This window comes from Strongylocentrotus purpuratus, unplaced genomic scaffold (genome assembly GCF_000002235.5).
Source record: "Strongylocentrotus purpuratus isolate Spur 01 unplaced genomic scaffold, Spur_5.0 spur5_contig_863, whole genome shotgun sequence".
NCBI lineage: Eukaryota > Metazoa > Echinodermata > Echinoidea > Camarodonta > Strongylocentrotidae > Strongylocentrotus > Strongylocentrotus purpuratus.
Window position 1 is genome coordinate 1,368,334 of NW_022145572.1, and position 24,353 is coordinate 1,392,686.

At 36.4% G+C, this 24,353-nt stretch overlaps 2 protein-coding genes across 2 annotated transcripts; one reads left to right on the forward strand and one right to left on the reverse strand.

The window, feature by feature from the left end:
* Positions 1 to 2,637: 2,637 nt before the first annotated feature.
* Positions 2,638 to 16,667, reverse strand: LOC115918300 (organic cation transporter protein-like). Its single transcript, XM_030972756.1, has 11 exons — positions 16,197 to 16,667; positions 13,823 to 14,080; positions 11,097 to 11,200; positions 10,098 to 10,252; positions 9,413 to 9,578; positions 7,194 to 7,332; positions 6,680 to 6,771; positions 5,383 to 5,591; positions 4,749 to 4,857; positions 3,991 to 4,200; positions 2,638 to 3,119 (listed from the first exon to the last, which is right to left on the reverse strand). Exons 1-11 carry the CDS (start codon positions 16,344 to 16,346, stop codon positions 2,768 to 2,770), a joined length of 1,944 nt encoding a protein of 647 aa, XP_030828616.1. The 5' UTR covers positions 16,347 to 16,667; the 3' UTR covers positions 2,638 to 2,767.
* A 3,930-nt stretch (positions 16,668 to 20,597) lies between these two features.
* LOC115919236 lies at positions 20,598 to 22,232 on the forward strand. The gene has a single exon (XM_030972532.1). It carries the CDS (start codon positions 20,598 to 20,600, stop codon positions 22,230 to 22,232), a length of 1,635 nt encoding a protein of 544 aa, XP_030828392.1.
* The last annotated feature ends 2,121 nt before the right edge of the window (positions 22,233 to 24,353 follow it).

Genomic DNA, 24,353 nt, shown 5'->3' on the forward strand with positions numbered 1-24,353 from the left:
TTCATGAGAACGAAATTTATTCAAAGGCAAATACAAACAAAACACATTTATATTACAGTTTTCCCTACTTCTGAAATACTCAAGCAGCTATATAAACAAGAACAAGTCTGAAATGATGATCGGTTAACAAGCAAATAGCAACGCATACTTTCATATAATAAATCATAAATAGCTGTATAACGAGATCACGCGAAACATATTTGCATGTTTTGAATGAACGATTGCAGAACCCTTTGACTGATAAAATATCTATATACTCTCTCAATCAATGTGAAATAAATTGCAGAGGTTATGATTTTATAATGATGCAATGATGGATACATAGATTTTGTAAGATAGAAAGTATTTTATTCCAAACGAATGAATAGGTTGTTTCATTAATATACAGACGGTAACAGAACCAAAATAATTATTACGTATAAAAAGGTGGAGTAACTCACCTTTGCTTTTACAAGCAAACAAGGTTATAATTTGGGCAATATTGAACGTGATAACATCAACTGAACTTGATATAAAACGCAAACAACCTAACTCGTGACAATTCTTTTAAGCTAGGAAAAACAAGAGAACAAGATGCCGAAATACTAAATGTACCTGGCATTCTGTTTATTCGTCCATATAAAACTACTTAACACGTACAACTCCAAAAGTCATTTGAATTGTATATTCTTTCAATTTTTACGCTCAGTTTTTCATTATCTTGCAACAAGTTATTTTGTGTAGTGCCCTCTGTAACAAAACTGAACTTTCCCTTTAAATTAGGAATATACGTGTATAATTTTTGCCACATTTCCCACATATCCTTGATCGAAATTTGATCACGTTTAGATGACATTTGAATATTTACAAGTGCTAGCATGACGACCTAAACACATGACAGAGATAAGACAAAAAGAAATTAAGTGACAACATAATTTTTCTTCTGAGTCAGCATTTAAATCACATGTTGCAATTTTTCATGGCAAAACAAGGATGAATATGTCAAATACAAAACATGGTATATGGGCATATGAGCTATTTCAGTTGCACATGCCCAAGACTTGCTGTGAATCATCTGAAAGATATCAAAGCATTACATATCAATTAAACATTTTTCGGATTGGGTCGTCAGTTAAAACGCATTACGCACATGTAAAAATGTTGTATTGTTTAATAATGAAAACAAATGCATGACCTAAACTGAGCACGATAAAAAGTAGCATTCAATAATGACAATGACCGTATTCAAAGCAAGAAATATGCTATTCCTGATTAAGCTTCTAATGATCTGACATTACATTAAAGGTGAAATTCAAAGAAAATCACAAATATGTCAACTAATGTATCACTAGAAACTGGTAAGCTAACAGATGGCCATCGTACAAGTTTATAGGTCAACTACATATCGGGTGACTTATACAAATACAAATACAACCACCTCCATAGCAGCTGGGATATACGGGAGATTAGCCGGAAAAATAACGATGTTTTAACGACGTCACTATATGGACCAATACTGCCCAAGCAGACGACATCCCATAAAGAATAAACATAATTGCAAATCTATTATTTGTCAAATTATAATGAGTTTAGTGTATATACATGTAATGGCATGTCAAACCATTTAAAAGGGGATATGACCCGATTCTGATAACTAAAATCGTTTGTTTATAAATACACAGGATAGGGGTTAATTAATAATCAAAGAAACCAGATTTTCAAATTGAAAACCCCCCGGAATGATATTAAGGACGGCATTTATTCCCTCTTGAAACGCCTAACATACCGCGGTGTGTGCAGCTGAATATACAATGGCGTCTGATTTTGTTTACAAGCGACAGATTCCTTTATTTTTGTATCGCTGCATTTATCATTAAAATTAAACCATGCACGGGGTTTAGAGTGAGGCAATAGATTATATATACATTTAGCCTAACGGTAGTGAAGTAAGAGAAAGAACTCAAGAGAAGATGAAAACACAGGCACTGAAAATGTGTGAGATGTCATGGGACATCGTCTGCTTGTGCAAATCATGTCCATACTGTGATCTCACACATCTCATCAGCGTTTGGAGAGCTCTTCAGGTGCTATGCCGGGGTTGTATTTAAGTGTTTTTTAATTTATAATAATCATTACTTCAAATGTTTCCAAGCATTGAATTTTGATAACCTTGTCGAATCAAAGTTTCAACTTTGCAATAATGAAAATAAAGTTAGTTTTTAAAATCAATGAATATCTACTTTAACGATTTCATGTTCCGACAATTATTTGTCTTCCCAAATAGTAATCATGTTTTTGAAATAAGTGACAAATAAATGCAAATGAATAATATGAATCAGACAAAAATCAATGATGTATTTTGTTCTTCTTCGACACTATCAATCCATTATCCATATCATAACATTTTATTATGTTTTTAGGAAGGTCTAATTGTAAAGATCTACATTTTCTAGTTGCTTTCTACTTTAATAGTTAAAGTTTAAGAACATAATGAATCGAAACTATTATGGGACAAGAGGACGTTGATGATAATTGCTCTTGTTCAACTTTTCCCCTCTTTCTCACTCTCTCTCTCTCTCTCTCTCTCTCTCCCTTTCTCTCTCTCTCTCTCTCTCTCACCTCTCCCACTCTCCTCAATCTCCCCATTTCTTTCTTTCCTTGTCTTTCATCTCTCTCATGTGTTCTACCCTTCATCTGTGTGCCATGTTTCCCTTTCCTCCCTTTATGGTATACTCGAGTTTGAGCATAAAGATATGTCCCTCTGCTTTTTATCCTCCATTGTAAATGTTTAGTTATCATGAACTATTTCCCCCGAGATGTATTTAATGTTTTCATTTTCGTCATCTTCGTCCTGCATCTTGTGTATTGTGAATTCCCGATTGCTAGGGGTAGCTCCATCTGCAATGCAGTCCCTCTCACTTTCCTCATCCTCCTCAGTGAATACATGATTTTCCAGAGTTTTTCCATTTGCAAAATTCACATTATTTACATTTTCGTCCTCAACTTTAAATGTAAGGTTTACATGGGTGGTTTCAGTAGATTTGTCATGCATTTTATTACGTACGTTATCCTTCTCCACAACTGTGTTAGGTCCATGCTGTGACGTCATGACTTTGAGCTCCTTGGCTCCCTTGGAGCTTCTGTATGAGAGAGAGAGAGAGAGAGAAGGAGAAGTGGAAAAAGCGAGGGTTATTTTCGTAGCCTTATAGAGAACCACAACGCATCTATCATATTATGAAAACGTATTCCATTATACTTCTCTAAACAAAAAATCTCTACATAATTAGGCCAATCATATTTTTTTCTCTAGCAGAGCAAAATGATTACCGATATTACTATTTTTATCGTTATAATCCGATTGGGTTCAGCCCCCGAGACCTACGATTTCGCTCTAGTTAACCTTCTCAAAATAATGTTAGTCAGAACCATTGTAAAACCGACGGCCTCTGAGTCCGACAACAAACGATACCGAAATGTGGTTCTCATGGGCTGTCGGTCTATGTTCCAGTTGTGCTCCAATTATAATCAATCAGTCTGAATCAATTTCGTAAAAATGGCTAATATATAAAATATGGCTAAAAATTCAATACGTTTTTCCTAAATCACGTTATATCTACTTTGTCATAATTAATAATAATAATAGTTAGCTCTTATATAGCGCATTTAATAACCGAAGGTAATACCAATGCGCTTTACAAATGTAGAAGACAATAGAAATGAAGACATATATAGAAATAATTACATATAATTATAATCAAAACTTACAAGTAAAAAGGCATAGGTTATACATTAGAAAAATCGAAAGTAGCTTCTATTAAAGGTGATACATGTAATATTTGAAAATTATTGTATATAATACAACAATATAAATATGAATAGATAAATAAACATCAGCATTCAGTCAGTCACAAAGATGGTATGTGCTGCACCAATTATAATTATCTTCATGACGAATATAAATCGATCGTCTTCACCAAAAAACATCACGAAGCGTTTAGAAAATATTCTTACGAGCCAAATTGTTCTACTTCTTCCACCGTCTCGGGGAGTTTCTCGCCTCTTGTCTCGGGCAAGGCTAGGGTGGTCAGTGCAGCGATGACGGAAAAAACCCCAAAAATGACGAGGGGAAGAGAATCCCGGTAGTGGCCGAGGATGAGGATGAGCGGGGCCAATATACCTGCTATGTTTGAGAACATTGAACAGTTGCCAACGGCAATCCCCCTGTCAAAGAAAAGAATATGAAAATACCATAAACATAGTTCATCGCAATGAATGGTCTTGTGTTGAAATTTAGAACATGTCATAAAATCAAGGTACTCGCCTATCTTAATCAACTTATGACTGATATCACTTCCTGTAAAGAATGATGTACACGAGCTGTAGATTGGTTCATATCGTAGCGAATTTTTAGTATAATTTGGAAAATATATTCGGAGAGGTATATCTCTGTCTAGAAGTATAAATAAATTCAGATAATTGGAACGCTATCATACGATCTATTGTTACGATTTAGATAGTACTTTCAATCCATAAGGAAAATATAAAAATACAAGAAATTAAAAAATGTGAAATGTACAAGGTGAACTCATTAAACTGTAATAAATTATTTAACACATTTTTTTCGACACCCGATCCCAACCAAATAGTTATATTACAAAAAAATGAATTGATAAGCAAATGAATGCTGAATAAACAAATGAAAAAATGAAAAACCAAACAGAAAGTTATAGGTTTAGTGAGAAATACGTTCAATTTGGACTGCGATCTACCTTATATTCGTAGGGTAAAGCTCGATAGTGTAGAGATAGATGATGTTAGATGAGGCCGAGATCCCAAACTTTCCAATCATGGCGACACTCGTCAAAGTAATGCCTTGTTCTGTAGATTAGATTTCATCAGAGAAATGTTGGAGACATTTCATTCACTCAGAAAAAAAAAATCAAAAATACATGACTAGAAAGATTTCAATCATTGGCCAATGAAGTATATAAAAAGAACAGAAAATGTCTACAAACGACTCATTTTAAATAGTCATCAAGTTATAAACGACAACATATCCATGGTGAATATCTCAGTAAATGAAAAAAGGGAATACTAATTATTTCGTAAATGATAAGGAAGAAAAGACAGCTCTGTATTTATCTGTCACACTTTTTTTATCTATCATCTTTCCAAAATAACCCACTATCCTTTATGATAGTTTCCATATGAGCAATGTATAGCTTATAACAAGACAATCACCCAAACACCTTTGAAGAAAAAAATCAACCTTAATCAATTCAATCAGTCATATATATTACTACTATTAATACTTGTCTTCATTGTCATTTATCACTAGCATCATAACTGTTATTAGATAATTCGTCACAATACATACGAGCACCATGGCCGCCGTGATCATACCTATGAATGCCGTCGAAACGCAAGCCAGCCCTCCCAACATCATACAGCCGAAGACACTACGCTTGCGACCGAAGAACTTGACGATGACGAAAGCCAGAAGGTAGGCAGGTATTTCGACAGCGGCCGAGAGAGCAAAAGCGAGATAGACGTCGACACCCAGATTTGAAGTATTGAGCGAAAGGCCGTGGTATACCAGTGAGTTCACCATCCTATGATTTAAAACAAAAAACGTTTTAATAGGAGAAAGAGAAAGTGTACAAATAACATGAGAGAGAGAAAGAAAAGAGAGAGAGAGAAAACAGGAGAGAGAGAGAGAGAGAGAGAGTGAGAGAGAGAAAGAGAGAGAAAGGGGGAGAGAAGGTGTTTAATACAGTTATTTGTAAAAATAAGCTTTAAATTGCTATATCTTATATTGTCTTCGGTAGCATCTCTTAAATTGTGATAAAAGGATCCTTGAAACGACATAACCAATTATGAAGCTTTGGTTAATACTGTTGATTTTGTTTAAAGAAAGGAAAAATATTTTTGTAAATCATGCTATAACCTTTGAAGTATTGTACTGGTTTTGCTTCAATTTGTTGACAAAGAATAAATTGTAGTGTTGCATATTCTAGATAATACAACGAAATGTAATAATGTCAAACCTTAGCTTTCTATATTATATTGTACTGAGCTATGTTAAGATTTATTGACCTAGGCTAAACAGTATTCTAAAAGTACATTTATAAAAAGTAAAACAGTTAATATGATGATGTCTCTACTGCCATGTAAATAAGGCTTACTGCAATCAACTGGGTTTTCTAATATATTAAAATGTACTGATGTTTCTTTCCTAAGGGCTTCGTGAAGAGGTATTCCATTAAAGTTAAACCTGTTATTAGCGACTGATCTACAATACTTGTAATCCAGTCTGAACACATTACTTGTTGTCGGACAAGCCTCCGGAAAGCTTAGGGGCGTCAAGAACATATCTTTCTTTAAAACGGTATGAATACAATTTGAATATGTTAGTAAACCGGTCTATTGATTACTGAGTGGTGAATGACACTATGAACGTGACGGACAAAGAAAGAGGACAAAATATACAGTTCCTCAGGTAGATAAAGGAACACCCCTTCACTGCTATTATGTACACAAATTGTGTAGAACAGGTGTCACATGCATATTCACCTGTTCTACACAAGTTTACATAATAGCAGCGAAGGGATGTTTCTTTGTCTACCTGAGGAACAGTATATTTTTTCTTCTTTCTTTGTCTGTCATGTTCATAGTGTGATGAGCTGCCCAAGTGGCTTACCATATACAAACAAGGTTGATAGTCCGTAGTCTCATCCTAGGCGTCCGAATTAAATCAAGGCCCGTAGGTTTGCGTGCCCTGCGTATTTGGTCCTGGAAAAGTAATTAAAAAGGGAAAGCAAGGGAAATACATGTAATAGATTAGGGTGGAGTTTGCGAGTTTTTAAGGGGAAAGTGTGTGACCGTGGAAATGTTGGGTGTTTTTTTTTTTTTTATAAAGCTTGCACTTTAAAAAAATTCCTCTATTCCAAAATACACTAATGATAATTTATTCAACGCATTATGTAGAATATTAACATTTTTATTCATTTTTAAAGCTTTGATCTACTCTTTGTTTAAAAAATAATAATAATGTCATGACAATGACTGGAAAAGGAGGAATCGGGAAAGGATTGAAGTTTTGGTCATAGATTAAGGAAACAAATGCATACGACGGTGATGTCTGCTAAGGACTACAATAATTATGTAGACATAGTAAAATTTACACTTGCAGTTCAATGACAATCTATTCTCACCTGTGCTTCCATAAACTCTTTAGTGAAGAGAGGGTTTGGCAATGTCACTTCATTGACGTCAGCAAACTTTTCAATCACCTTCTCCGCCTTGTCGTATTTCCCCATTGATATCAGCCATCTTGGTGATTCCGGGAGCCATCTTGGATTTCAATAAAAAGAGATGACGGTGACGATGATACCTATCACAAACACTTATCTAAATTCTAAATAAATAAATAAAGGCGACGGCGTGAGTAAATTAACCGACACAATCATGCGCGATCACATATATAGCACATGGGCAGGCACGATTTGTTATCCTGTATTTTGATTGTTAACGTAGTATTAATGACTGCTTTGAGAAAAATAGTTGTTTTATACGCTCAAGGGAAGGTTAGAATTGTGCTATTGCCCGAGGCGTGCCGAGGGCAATAGCCCAATTGTAACCTTCCCGAGAGCGTATAAAAACAACTATTTCTCGAATATTAAAGCAGTCATTAATACTTTTGTATGCCGAAAAAAAAAAGAGTCAACTTATGACACCATCTTGGCCTTTATCTAGTTTGTTTGCACGATTGTTTTTTTTTTTTATCAGTGTATCTTTGAGAGTAGACTAAAAAACATTTTTATTTTTTTTCGAAGATGGGATTCGATCTCTGGCGTACCAACGATGATGTGACTACAATCACAGCCTTAGACCGCTCGGCCATCGTGCACTGATGACATACCTAGCAGTTTTCTCCTATTTATACATTAAAATGGATTGAAAACGGCTTCGCGTGCTGGATGCTTTGCGGCAGCTCCATTAAAGATGAAGTTGAGTTCTGGTCATGAGATTACATTGTGAAAGAAACGGTGTGGAATGGACCAGAAAAGGTTGATCATCTAGCATATAAGAATTTGTGTGTATTGCAAGGTTCTGGAATCATCAAAATGATAAGAAATTGGCCAAGTCTTGGTAAAGTTACAAACACTGTACACAGAAAGATGTATATGGGACTACACGAACACGTGGCGTAAAAAACCTACCCCCGAGTTTTACGATGTATATGACATATTTAGAATATAAAGGCATTTGAAGAGCCATGCTTTTAAGGGAACATGTCTTATCTGATGTTCTTCCACACTTGCATAGTAAGAATGATAACGCTCACAAATTATTTTTCACCTCTTTCAAGAACTCAACCTTCTCTTTAAACGGGCCCTTCTTTTACTTTAGCAATGCATTGGCACGAACTTAGATCAAGATCTATCGGCAGATGTTGTTTTTGAAAGTTTATTTTCGTCTTCATGTCAACAATGCAAGATAAAATTGTCGGTAAGATCGATCGAGATTCAATTGTATTGAAATTACCGACCAATTCATCGCACACGTACGGTATCCTCGATCGCTCAGACCATTTTTTAACATGTGAATCTATGGGTATTTCACCAAGACTGAACTATTTTCCCAGTAACCATGGTAACTGGGATTTTAGAACTATTTTTAATGAACTATTACATGGGTTTGGAATTTTACCGGGAATTTTACAGGAATAGTTGAAGTTTATGAATGCAATTTCGACCAATCAGATGGCTGGATTTCTTAAGTGAGGTATATAATGCACAATAATTCTCCGATTTTAAATTTCAGGCGGCACTATTTCTTCATTAAAATCCTACGTTTTAGAGTCGCATACCGTGACAGATCATCAACCAGTACAGATGATCCTTTGTAATATAGACCTAAATTAATTGCAATTCTATTTTTGTTTTCTAAGTATCTAATCAATTAATTAATTTAAGAGAGAAAAAAGGAAAGAGAGGTTTGGAAGAGGACGACGATGACCCCTCAATGGCTGGATATACGCTACGCCATTGAATTAGGGCGATTGTATGTGTTTGTTTTTAACTCTGTATGTGCCATGGAAAATATGTCTCTGCGTTGCAATGCATTCATCACGGTTATACCAAGGGATTTAAGATCATTTAAATGTTTCTAGTATAACATTATTCTGTGTCGATGTTAGAATGCTTTCCAATTAGCTATCATTAAGAGCAGAATTGGGCAGTCGTGCAAAGCTTCTGGCTTGCACAAAGCAAATCTTCTTTCGATTGATGCCTCCTGTTTTGTGCATATCTGTTCGCATGGCGAACGTGACGAATGAGCACTCGTGCAAATTGGCACTTGTGGCAATTGAAAGGTTAATATTAAGCTCTAATAAAAATTATAAAAATGAAACAGCTTATGACTTTCTTACATGAAGAGGACGAAGAGGATGGAAAGAGGTGCAGTCATGACTAGCTGTAAGGTACGCCAGGAGCGAATGTAGTACGCCGGTAGGGTGAGTAACATGTATCCAAGTGCATAGCTAATCGATGATAGTATTATGACGTTCCTCTTCGATGGTCCAATGTACTCAATACCTAAAAGTGCAAATGATGAAAAGAGTGGGTGATTAATTGATTTGATTTGTAAGAAAGGGAGAGAGTGGGAAGAGGGGAGAGGGAGGACAGAGGGGAGAGGGAGGACAGAGAAATTACGGGAATGGTATTGGAATTTGAAATAGGGAAACTGGGATGAGAGTGAAAAGACCAAGCCAATCGAGAAGAAAAGGGGGATATAATAAATGAAGATCATGAGAGAGAAAGGTGGGGGTTGGGGTGGGAGAAAGAGCCTACTCCAGGAGTAGCAAGGTCTTTTGTGAGATAACTGTCACAATAGGCATGGTAGGAAATGTGTACAATAACAAATATTATAATAATAATGATAATAATATATAGGATTTATAAAAGGCGCCAAATGCACTTTAGAAATAAATGCTCAAGGCGCACCAGTGCAAAACATGAAGATACATGTATATAGCACAAAAAGAAGAAAAATTCAGATCAAATAAAAGCAAACTGCAAAAGATGTTAATATCTTAGATGAATGAGTGCTCTCACCTATAATATACAATACGGTGTTGAGAGCGCTGTTGCCGAATCCCATGAAGAAACGCATGATGGCAAAGAACCAAAAATATGGCGAAAAGGCAAGAGCAAGCCCCGAAACAAGCGAGATGATGTTGCTCACAAAAAGCGCCCACCAGCGCCCAACTCTGTGGAAATTATCACAATGGTGATTGTAATGGTGAGTTAAGATGAAAATGTCATTCTCTGTATGGTCATGCATATTTTACTTTGCTAGAGCACTTATCTAGCATGCGAAACTGCTATCGGCATTTTCTTTCCAATGACAATTCTCGACAACTTCTCGCGTTTATATATAACATATGGTCTAACTATCTTTATACTGCTATCTGTTTTGTTTTTAAAAGAGTATTGAACATGATTTTATTTTATTTATCAACATGATACTTTTTTCTTCAATAATGAACATAGAACAGAGTAGTAAATTACTATTTTACACCAAAATAATGAGAAAAAGAACCGATCATTATTAACCTAAACCTGAACATTGAGACCAAGTAAAACAAACAAAAAAAATATCTAACCACCAATAGTTGCATGAAGTATTCGAATGTGTATATTTCAACAAAATATATTTCTCCTTTTTCATAATTTTAAGTATAAAGTCTTCTTTTGGGGGGGGGGGAGTGTGAGGCTTAGATTCATCCGCAATCGAAATCGCTTAACCCTTGTAGATCTTTGTATTTTAACACAACTTATAACAATAAAATTATGCCCTCATATACCAAACAACAGCTATTTTAATTTATTTTTAAACAAATACTTCAAAACTGTAAACAAATATTGAACATCAAAGCAAACTTAAATCAATTACAAAATGCCCAATATATTTCAATTTTATAAAGTATAACAAGAGTAAATTTCACCCTGAACGGACGAGGGCCTTTAGAACTCTAGCGGCCATTGCTTTGGATAGTTCCATTCATGAAGAGAGATTTCGAGGCAATGAAATTATTTTTTTTACCAACTCACCTGTCTGACATTATACCAAAGAAAATGGATCCTGCTACGATTCCTATATAGAAGATGGATTGGGACAGTCTATTCATACGATGATCACCACAAACGAGATCAAACTGGAATAAAGAAAGAGACAGAGAGAGAAACGAAGAGAGAAAGTTGATTAGTTATTTTCATTTTTTAATACAAATTATTTTTGTTCCCATTGTTTGAATAATATAATGATGATTGGAATCACTAATGTTGTTTTATACGATACTATGTAATAGTCCTTCTTTAAAATTTCTGGAATAACTACGCAAATTTGTATATTTTTTTTAATTTGTTCTTTCGTACTCTAATTCGTTACCTATCAAATTTCCCCTTCTTGATATAATTCGCCACATGTCTTTGATAACAAATTAGTTTTAAGATCATTCAAGTAATCTTTTATTATAATTGATTAATGTTATCTATAAACATCACTTTTGGTATAATTAAATTATACTTTCATTGGCAATATAACAATGCGAATGAATTTGAAATTTATATTTGAAATTTATATTTGGAATATGTTTTCAGTTGCTCGGTTATAATAATCTTAAAAATGACAAATTATTACTTCTATGATATAATTTGTTAATGATCGTTAATCAAAATATAATTTTATGTCAGTGCTTGTATGTCTTATGTTCATGTTCGGTACTAGCCAGTAAGTAGAGCCCTCGACATGATTCCCAATCCTTTTAGGCAATCCACAGGCAATGGCTGGTATCCATTATCTTTTCTTTGTCTTGTTTATTCTGATGTCTGTGTTTCATTGCATTCTCCTGGATTTTAAATAAATAAATAGATAAATAAATAAACTAGGACCTTGCTTTATCTAATGAACCACACATGCAATGACATCAGTCTAATCATTTCAGGTACAACAAACAGCAACCGACGAATATATTTACAGACTAAATACTAGAAGGAACCCTCGCATATAGGGGGACCTGTTTGTTTTAAAAGTTTAAGTCAAAGGAAAAGACATTAGATGCAAATATCTGACTCTTAATCCGATAAACACAGTACAAATGATTTGTCACTTTGCCAGCAGTTAGCGATAATAAGGGGAAAATTGGTCAAAATACCTTTGATGCTAAAAAAAATATTTATCTCCAAAAGGTCCGCTTTAGGAGGTATAACAACAACAAAAGATAATATCGTCGAAATTAGCTTGAATCATAAAGGTAGAAATCCTCATCTACGATATGTTTCCTATGGCTGAGCGTGCATAGGAAATATTCTTGTGAAGCAGTTTACAGAACAACTGGTATAAATATGAATGTTTCCTTGGTTTTATCACTATTGTACAATAATTTCTAATACTCATGCGCCAAGCTAATCCTGCGTGCGTGTATTATTTTCAAAAGTTACCAAATGATGGATTCAGAAATTATGTAGGTCTTTGCTAGAACAATTGACGAAGAAAGAAAGAGAAAAAAAGAAAATGAATAGGGCGTCTAAACATACTCAGCTTATGTTATGTACCTAACTATACATATTTATTTTTTGAAATGAAATGAAAAAAAGACACTCAATCATGAACCACACAATTAATGCTGGTTTGAATGGGAAACGGTTTGATCGCCGACAATTGATCACAACTTTATGCAACCTTTAGCAGAATTTAAAACCACACTTTCAAGTGAAATGTCGAACTTGCTTTGTTTGCAGTGCCAGACGTTTGCAAATATTATACAGACGAAGCAAATATGATATCTGCGGCTTTAAAAGGAATCAGAACCTCGTACGTAACTGTGTTTGCATTTTGGGCACATTCGTACACAATGAATGATTCATAAGGACTATTTTGAATGACGATCACCATGGACATACAGGCGGATTCAAGATATGACATGACTAAGGGCTATGTTCACTACTGTTATTGAGAAGATGAGTCAGCTGTTTTAGTGATAGGATAGAAGTAGCGTTACTAGATCAGATCAGGCGAACTAGGGAGGGGGTTTACCGCTTTGCTATGGAGGAGGGGACACTAGAAAATGGTGTTCTTTCTGTTATGGGTGAAATTATTCGTTTTTATATCATTTTGCGAAATATTACAGCTTTTGCAGTGCTAATACGGATCATATCATAATAAGAGGCTCTACTCTGTCTTCAAACTGTCCAGGGAGGCATCTTAAAGGAGCGAAATTAGATTTTGGAAGTAAAACAAAAATCACTCTTTCTTCTTTCAGGGACAATTAAGTCTTTAACAATGCTCGGTTTTCTCGTTAATATGTATTCATTAATAATTTCATAATACCACTTTGTATTCATCTACAACAAACCATTAATTAACTTGGTAAACTTCGTAGTGCAAACGCGAGCGATCAATGGGAGCCAACAAATTGAGACTGGTAAACAGTCATGATACTCGTGCTCTGAAAGAACATTCGATAACTGTCATACATTTCAAATAGATGCTATTAATTCTATTCATTTTCCATAAAGTTATATCACGAAAGAGCAATGAATACTTTATGATTACCTTCTTTTTTTTTATAGTAAATATGATCCCAACATTTAAAAAAATTTAGGTCAGCAATGTTTCAAAATTTAAAAGAGATCAACACAATTTTTTTTTTTAAGATGCAAGATTTTCCAAGATGCAAGTCAAATCGTACACTTTAGTACACATTAGTGTTAGATCAACTTGTTGTATAATATAAAAACTTAGTTGCAGATTCACGATTATAATTGTAAGTCCTTACATCTGTCGTTGTCGTCGTCTTGTAATGGCTGTCATCATAGACCCATCCACTGTCACATGGCACCGTCTCACTGCTGTAATTTGATGGATCAATTCCAAGCCAGAATCCCACTCCTGACACGTTATATTTCTCACATTGGGCGTACTGCAGCTCACCATCTGACGTGTAGTTTGAAGGGATGCTACCTTCCTTCTGGGCTAGTGCACAAGCTTCCTTGGACAGTTCATGTTGGTCACAGAAAGAGTCCAACTCGGGGGTCTAAACAAAAATAGTAAATACAAAAATACCAAAAATACAAATAAAATTAGACATTGAATTCGTCACGGCGACGAATAAAGTGATTTGCCGCTTGATCGAGACATGATACATGTAAGAAACTCAATGGAAGATTTGGTCTTTAAAATAAATTCCACCCTCCACTCATATTACACGCCTATGCACAAGCTCATTTAGTAATCAAGGATATAGAAACACTAGTAATGACAGGAGTTAAGGAACAAACAATCAAATAACACATCGTTCATAAAGTACAAATAACAATTTTTTTTTTTACAAATATCATCGCTGTTTTCATGAAGTGACGATAGTGAAAAAAATTGCATTCACTTTGCGTGACGATTTTCCTCACTACCGTCACTTCGTGAAAATAGGGACGATATGTCGGATCGTTCAGAGCAGCAAGGAAAACGATGTTGACGGTCGAGAATCGTGAGGACAAAATGTTCAGGTGAGAATTGTATGAGATCAAAATGCTGGACTTGATGTTTAGATTTATGACCCAGCCAAGTATCATGTTTTGAGTTTTGACAGTGGCTTTGTTGAGCCGGTGAAAAGGACACCGAGTAGAAGGAGCGCTAATCTTAACCAGAACAATTGTTGTAGTAGGTGAAAGCAAAACGAGAAGAATAGGGCAAAAGTTATGTCGTCATGAGATATCGATAGATCGAGATATAGACAGAGAGAGAGAGAGAGAGAGAAAGTTGAAAGACTACACTCATTAGGTGATTTGCTACACTACGCGGCTTATCACCTACAAACACAGAGACAGAGGGAAATTCAGACTTTGCAAAATAATCCCATCCTCTATTCGTATAACACGTACAAGCAGAAGGTCTGAAACGTGTAGACTATTTATTCATGACAAAAATATAACACAAACTCAATATGAGATAGCACGTACATGTAGAAACAATAACGGCGGGTTTTGAAGTCTTTACCATAAATATGAATTTTGACTACGACTATTTTGACTATCTTCTGATCAAAAATGTATTCGGTATTTTGTAGAATTAGGTTTCAGCCAACAACACAATACAATATGGGAGACATCATATATATATATATATACAAAAACACCAACAGCAAATATTACCTTAACGAATCAAAATTCTTTTTTTGTTTCCTTTACGTGACACTATGTTAAAGGAACTACATGCATGCCCCTTTTGCAGCCAAAATCGAATTATGAAGAACTTTGCAGGAACTATGAATTTGTCTCGTTTGTCCTGTGAAATTTAAACATTAGCAGTGTCCTAGTATTCAATTTATGCAAGGAGATCCGTTTACCTTCTCAACTTCGCTAGCTGTCAGACACTATCGAGTGACTCACTGACATTTTTTTTTCTTTGGCAATAACATCATAAAATGAGCTGTAACTACCTAATGGCAAAAACTAAACTGATAGAATCTTTGTGCAGCACGAAACGTACGACTATTCGGTACAAGGTTTTGAAAATCCGACTATTACTTTAGCAATGGCAATCACTAAAGTCAATTCGACAACTATTGGTAATTAATTTCCCACTTAAAGGCATTTTCAAGCCCTTTCGTTTTGAGGGAAGTTCTAAATTATTATTAACTTTCAAATGCCGTTGGAATTTAACCTTTTCAGTTTGTTCGTCTACATATGGGAAATAGTACTTTAAAGTGGCCTTATGTTAAAGAGAAGGTTCATTGAAATTTGAAAAAAGGTAAATAATACTTTTACAGATTGCTGAGTTTCTAATTGTGTTATGACTCGATCAAAGCGGCAGATCACCTAATTCGTGTCGGTGACGAATTCCATATCTTGTTTCTACTGTACAGTAGTCAAATGGGAAACAGAAGATTAAAGAACTATGACTAGGGTTTCTTTTCTTTTTTGGGCTATGATTTTCATGCATTAATTATATTAAACAAGCAATGTTTTGTATTATTACAGAGGATGACAGATTTCGTATGATTTTCGTACGCAGCATTTTGAAATATCAAAAATGGTTAAAGAAGTGCAGGCATTTGGAAAGTAAGGATCGTTCATATTTTCGTAAACTCTCGAAACAAACAAAAAGATCCCCGTTGCACAGAGTTGATAAATTGAAGTTGTTTTGATACTTACCGCGCACCAGTGTTGTACGGGAGCCTCGATAAAGATATATATCAACTCAGCCCACGAAATCGTAAACTTGAAAACATCAAGAATAAAATAAAGACGGTGTTGATATTTTCCAAACTCGCCAACAGTCGTCAAAATGTCGTCGAACTTCATTGCGATATTAAAAAGGAAAACAAAATAACATAAACGGAACTCTAAAGGAACTCGAAGTGAACTGCTTGCCGCAAACGTCAGATTAGTTTATCAATACCTTCTCAGTGGATATTCGCTCTTTTGTTGTCTCACGCTTATCTGCTTTTGAATAGCTGTCGGATTCTTCGATGAATCATCAATCAATGGTGCTAATTTCCCGCATCCCCGAATGAAACCACCTAAATGCAGGATGCTATGTTGTCGCGTGGTTTTATTTATACAGAGTGGCGTAGGTCCAGACATTGGGCGCGCGCCCCGATTTCACGGATGAGAGGTGGTGGAGGTATAGGGGGGATTGGTCTTAATGGTGACTACGCAGTGGCCTCAATCCTTTCCAAGGAGAAGAAAGTTGATCGTAATCTGGTGCCGAATTTATTTTTGTATTACTGCCGTTTGTTTGTGCTGCTGCTGCAGTTGTTGTTTGTCGTTGTTTTTGTTTTCGTTGCGTGAACACACACACGGACACAGACACACAATTACACTCACTCATGCTAACGAAATTAACTCATTACAGGATAATCTAAACTTATTTGTAGTATACTAGAAGTGTCTGAAAAACAGTTTCACTAGTGTAAGAGACATTTATATACATGTTGTCAAAATATATGATTGATTTTACAAATAATTTTCGTCCTTCAAGTCTGTGGAGGTATATTTGTACAGGCCGTCCCGTCGCCTTAAATCAAGAAAAATTAAATAGAGGGATAGTCTCTCTCTCTCTCTATTCATCTTCTCGTTTTCTTTCTGTATTCGCCCTTTAATATTTGTTAAGGGCCATGCCCTGTCTGCATGTGCCCCCTTTCCTACGCTACTGGTTTCCATTCCCCTTTGTATTGGCATGACTCCACATCATTGTTTACAAAAGTTCTTGCGATAGGATAAGGGTGACACCGTCTCCCTTCTCTTTCTCTTTTGGTGTCTGCAATTGCTTAAGTAAATATTTTAATAGCTTGCGAAATCTTCATGTGAGAGAATACGTTTGAAGATTCGTATTCTGCGTTTCTTATGTTAGCAATCAAAGCTTGAAAAGCAAATATTGTTTTATGAAGGATTTATATGCTATAAATCCAAAGCAAAATGACTTTCGTTTGTTTTTGCTGCTCCTGTTGTTGTTTTCGTTGTTATTGTTTTCATTGCGTGAACACACACACACGGACACAGGCACAAGATCATACGCGCACATGCTAACGAAATTGACTCATTACAAACTATTATAAACTTATTTTTAGTATACTAATAGCTTCTAAAAAAACCTTTTTCATTACCGTAAGACACACTTATATATATTTTGTCAAAATATATGATTGATTTTATAAATAATGTTCGTCCTTCAAGGCTGTGGGGGTATAAATATACAGGCCGTCCCCTCGCCTTTAATTAAGATCATTAAATAGTGGGATAATCTCTCTCTCTCTCTCTCTCTCTTTATCTTCTCGTTTTCTTTCTGTATTCGCCCTTTAATATTTGTTAAGGGCCACACCCTGCCTGAATGTGCTCCCTTTGCTCCGCTATTGGTTTCCCTTCCCATTTGTATTGGCACGACTCCCCACCCTTGTTTACAACTGTTCTTGAGATAGTTCTCACGATGTTTGCATCATGATGTTCTAAGATAGGATTAGGGTGACACCGTCAGTCTCTCCCTTCTCTTTCCCTTTTGGCATGTGTGTCGATCCCGGGGTGGGGGGGGGGGGATGGGGGATATATCCCCCCAATATTTCAGGTGGGGGGGGGTGGCCTGTACAATCATCCCCCCCCCAATAATTCACCATCAAAAAAAAAATGAAGAGAAAAATTAATGATGAGAGCCCGATGAGAGTAGTTAATGGTTATTAATCGCAAGATGACCATCAATAATACACATTTTGCTATCTCATTTTCATAATACATACATATATAAATAGAAAACGAAGTTAATGAGACAACCGTATATGAGATTATTATATCACAACTTAGTTTTGTTTTATTGAAAAGCTGATGTAGGCCTATGTATTGTATTCAAACATAACAGGCATAAGATAGTTAAGGTTTTTCTGAAGGTTAGAATGTTATTAAGTTTGAAGTTTTGTTTATAACACCCTTCCAATAATAATGCACCTTCTAAGAATGCCACATCACTAAGATTATTTTGAGGATTTTGCTTTTGACAGCAAGAAGTAGAATAAGTTATAGTTTTTGAGAAAAAATAGTGCTCCTTAGGGGAATATTATGCTTATATTTTAGAGCAAATCTGGTATGAAAAGTATATCTGGGTGAAGAAGGAGATAATGGAAGTTTGTTGTTTGATAGTTGGAACGTAAGTTTTATATTATGTTAAGAAACAGACAGTTTGTATGAGGAGTGGAAATTTTCTGTCATTTGGAGAACCAAATTTTGCATCAGTGATATTCTGTTTCATTGAATTGAGTTCCCCGCAGAGAGGATTCAGTTGGTTTAATTAAAGAAGGAAGAGAGTCAAATGAAGAACCAAAAGCAATATGTTTTTCATTTACTAATGAGAACTATAGTTTTTTTTTAGATCTCCTTACACAGAATATTACAATGGGTTTTTCACGATGAATGTTGTTTGGAGTCATGAATATTCATAACATGTATGTTTCTTTCACCAGGAATTAAAGAATTTTCTGTCTACATGAACCTTTCCTGGTTACTTTTTAATGCATTTGCCCACTGGTAAAATAATACTTTCAGAACTTGATATCCCTCACCATCGTCTAAATTTCGTTTAAAATTAGATGATATCGGTCTGGTAGGCCTACACTGCAGGCAAGAGCCAGGACTAACATTTAGCATGTTATTCATTTTATTACCACTCTTATATTCTCTGAAATGTTATCTTTATTGAGGGTGACTTTAGATCTCCTTATACAGAATATTACAATGGGTTTTTCACGATGAATGTTGTTTGGAGACATGAATATTCATAACATGTATGTTTCTATCACCAGGAATTAAAGCATTTTCTGTCTACATGAACCTTTCCTGGTTACTTTTTAATGCATTTGCCCACTAGTAAAATAATACTTTCAGAACTTGATATCCCTCACCATTGTCTAAATTTCGTTTAAAATTAGATGATATCGGTCTGGTAGGCCTACACTGCAGGCAAGAGCCAGGACTAACATTTAGCATGTTATTCATTTTATTACCACTCTTATATTCTCTGAAATGTTATCTTTATTGAGGGTGACTTTAGATCTCCTTATACAGAATATTACAATGGGTTTTTCACGATGAATGTTGTTTGGAGGCATGAATATTCATAACATGTATGTTTCTATCACCAGGAATTAAAGCATTTTCTGTCTACATGAACCTTTCCTGGTTACTTTTTAATGCATTTGCCCACTAGTAAAATAATACTTTCAGAACTTGATATCCCTCACCATTGTCTAAATTTCGTTTAAAAATAGATGATATCGGTCTGGTAGGCCTACACTGCAGGCAAGAGCCAGGACTAACATTTAGCATGTTATTCATTTTATTACCACTCTTATATTCTCTGAAATTTTATCTTTATTGAGGGTGACTTGAAAAAACTAATAACTTGGGAGGGAGGGGCAGGCGCATAGCCAGGTGTGGCGATGGGGGCGGTCGCCCCAAAAAACGCCTGCCAAAAAGAAAAAAAAAGAGAAAGAAGAAACAAAGAGGACGTCTTTCTCTAATAATTTAATGAAACGTCAAGCGGGGAAACTGAATTCAGACAAGGATTTAGAGTCGAGACCGGTTCAACGAATCGTCTTCTTTCTCTAATAATTTAATGTAACGTCAAAGCTTCCGCGCTTCGCGCGGGAGGAGGGGGGGGGGGGGGACTGAACTCAGACAAGGATTAAGAGTCAAGAATGGTTCAACGAATCGTTTTCTTTCTTTAATAATATTACGAAACGTCAAAGCTTCCACGCTTCGCGTGGGAGTGGGGAAACTGGATTCAGACAAGGATTTAGAGTCGAGAACGGTACAAGAATCGTCTTATTTCTCTAATTTAATAAAACGTCAAATCTTCCGCGCTTCGCGCGGGAGGAAGGGGGGAATTGAATTCAGACAAGGATTAAGAGAAGAGAATGGTACATCGAATCGTGTTCTTTCTTTAATAATCTAATGAATCGTCAGAGCTTCCGCGCTACGCGCGGAGGAAGGGGAACTTGATTCAAACATGGATTAAGAGTCGAAAATGGTACATCGAATCGTCTTCTTTTTTTAATAATCTAATGAAACATGACTGTGCGATTACAAGGGCATCCTATGAATATCTCCATAATTCAGGTATATGCACCAACAGCAGATGCACCGGAGGAAGAAATCACTGACTTCTACGAGATGGTACAAGATGTCGTAGACAGCATTCCTAGGAAAGATTTCCTCATAATATTGGGTGACTGGAATGCCAAGATTGGTAAAACGAGGGAAAAATCTGAGTACATTGGCAATTATGGTCTTGGCATCAGAAATGAAAGAGGTGATCGACTGGAAGAATTTTGTGTAGCGAACAGCTTCATCATTGGTAACACAAGGTTTGAGCATCATCCCAGAAGACTCTGGACATGGATGAGTCCGGGAGACAGAGCCAGAAACCAGATAGACTACATCATGGTCAAGAAGAGGTGGCGGACCTCACTACAGAACGTCAAGACAAGACCAGGTGCTGACTGTGGCAGCGATCATCAGCTGCTTGAGGCTAAACTGAGACTAAGACTGAAAGCTAAGAAATGTGATTCAGCTCCCACAACGTATGATGTTGAAAATATCCCTTTTCAATTCTCAGTGGAAGTGAAGAACAAGTTTGAGCTGCTGTTGAGAAACGATGAAGCAGAGCAAACACCGAATGAGCTGTGGGAAGACATGAAAGAAACAATTGAAAATGCAACAAAGAACCACATCCCAAAGAAAAGGAAGCGGAAACAACCATGGATCTCAAATCAGACTTTCGACATTGCTGATGACAGGAAGAGAGCAAAAGCAAAACACAATAGAGGAGAATGGTCGAGACTCAATAAGGAAGTTACAAGTAGTGTGAAGGAGGACAAAAGGAAATACATCGAGGGGAAGTGTGAGGACCTAGAGCGTCACAATAACAACTCCAAGGCAGCATTTGCAATTGTGAAAGAAATCACAAAGAAAAGAACCCCAAGACTGGATGTAATTAATGATGACAATGGCAAAACACTGACGGAAAATGAAGACATCAAGAAAAGATGGGTGCAGTATAGTACCAAGCTGTTTGCTGCACAGGAACAAGTTGACACTCAGTGGGAGGAAAGTGATGAAATGGAGCCCCCTCCATTAAGATCAGAAGTGGAGTTTGCAATGAAACAACTGAAGAATGGCAAATCCCCGGGCTTTGACAACTTGACTTCCGAGATGTGGAAGGCTACAGGTGAAGAAGGTACTGACCTGATGTGGCGTCTATGTTGCAATATCTGGAAAAGTAGGGAGTGGCCTAAGGACTGGTGTAGGGATGTTTTTATACCATTGCCAAAGAAGGGAGATCTGAAAGAATGTGCAAATCACCGAACGATCAGCTTGATTTGCCATGCAAGCAAAATACTTCTGAAGTTGATTAGCAGAAGAATGAAAATCAAACTGCAAGCCGAGATCACAGATGAGCAAGCAGGGTTCCGTGAAGGTAGAGGGACAAGAGAACAGATCGTCAACATTAGAAACATAATAGAGAAATGCAGAGAACACAGACATCCCCTCTATTTGTGCTTTATAGATTATAGCAAAGCATTTGACTGTGTGAGCCACTCTCAATTGTGGAATACAATGGCAAAGATGGGGTTCCCAAGTCACATCATCGAACTGATCAAAAACCTCTATCATGACCAAGAAGCAAACAGTGAGAACCAGTAACGGCAATACTGAGTGGTTTGGAATTGGTAGGGGAGTACGTCAAGGATGCATACTGTCTCCGAACCTTTTTAACATTTATTCTGAAGACATTATGAGAAATGCTCTGGAAGGATTCAATGGGGGAGTCAAGTTTGGAGGTAAAAAGATCACGAACCTAAGGTATGCTGACGACACTACTCTTGTTTGCAGCAGCAGAGAAGAGCTGATGGATTTGTTAAACCGCATCAAACAGGCAAGTGAAGACAAAGACCTTCTTCTGAACACCAAAAAGACAAAAATAATGGTTGTCGATAGAGATGATAATAACACTGACTTCACCATAGCTGCAAATAAGATTGAAGTAGTAAATCGGTTCGAGTACTTGGGTTCAATCATCACTACCAAAGGAGAGAGCACCACAGAGATAAGGAGAAGGATGGCAATGGCGAGATCAACAGTACAGAATATGTCTCACATCTGGAAGAGTCGAGGCCTATCTCTCAGTCTCAAGGTTCGTCTGCTTCAAGCAACTTCTTTCTCTATTGCGACTTACGGGAGTGAGTCCTGGGCCATGACAAAGAATGACAGAAAGAGAGTTGATGCCTTTGAAATGTGGTGCTACAGGAGGCTGTTGCATGTGTCATGGAAAGATAAAAAGACAAATGTGTGGGTCCTGGAAAAGATTGGAACAGACTTGACCATCAGAAGGGGAATCATGAAGAGAAAACTAAACTATTTTGGACACATTGTTAGGAGATCTGAAGGAGTTGAGAAGCAAATACTGCAAGGAGCAGTCGAAGGAAAACGGGGTAGAGGTCGTCCACCAATATCTTGGACTGATGATATCAAGAAAGTGTCTGGACAAGGAATGAATGGTGCAACACAAATGGCAGGTGAAAGAGTTGCATGGCGTGCTCTCGTGAAGACCACAGCAGCGCTTTACAGCGCCACCTGAAGTTGATGATGATGATGAAACATCAGAGCTTCCGTGCTACGCGCGGAGGAATGGGAACTTAGTTAAAACAAGGATTAAGAGTCGAGAACGGTCCGACGAATCTTCTTCTTTTTCTAATAATCTAATGAAACTTCAAAGCTTCAGCGCTTCGCCGGGGAGGAGTGGGAACCCCCCCCCCCTCCCTGCACCCTACCCCCTAGGGAGTGCTCTTTAAGTGATACGCACGCTGCGCGTGCTCACTACCGCCCCCCCTAAAATGAAATGCTAGCTATGCGCTTGGGGAGGGGGTGCAACCTGCCACACGCTTCTACCTCTTGGTTGCTTTGATCCATTGCCGAAAATATTTTGGCACCTATCATCCCCCCCCCCCCCAACCACGGATACAAATCGACACCCTTGCCTTTTGGTGTCTGCAATTCCTTAAGTAAATATTTTAATAGCTTGCGAAATCTTCATGTGAGAGAATACGTTTGAAGATTGATTGATTGATTTTTATTCGATTGATTGATTGATTTTTATTCGACAAGCTTCCAACATACAACAATATACAATAATAACAGATCAAAAATAAGTCAGCTTGAACAGGATAACCCACGAAAGCTCGAGAGCTTATTTCCAGTGGGGTCCCTTACAGACATGTATACAATTAATAAGTTAAAATAGTATTATTTACAGACAGATAAGAAAATTAAAAGAACTACTTATTAAAGATAATGATAATAATAACAACATTAAACTGATGATAGAAATGATATTAAGTACAAGAAGAAAAAGAAGAAGGAGAAGAAGAAAAAGAGGAGAAGGAAGAAGAGGAAAATAATGATGAATTTGTAGAATTTCTATAACGTACGAAAACATATTCGTATTCTGCGTTTCTTATGTTAGAAATCAAAGCTTGAAAATCAAATATTGTTTTATGAAGGATTTATATGCTATAAATCCAAAGCAAATTGACTTTCGTTTGTTTTTGCTGCTGCTGTTGTTGTTTTCGTTGTTATTGTTTTCATTGCGTGAACACACACACACGGACATAGGCACAAAATCACACTCGCACATGCTAACGAAATTGACTCATTACAAACTATTATAAACTTATGTTTAGTATACTAATAGCTTCTAAAAAAACATTTTCACTACCGTAAGACACACTTATATATATTTTTTTCAAAATGTATGATTGATTTTAC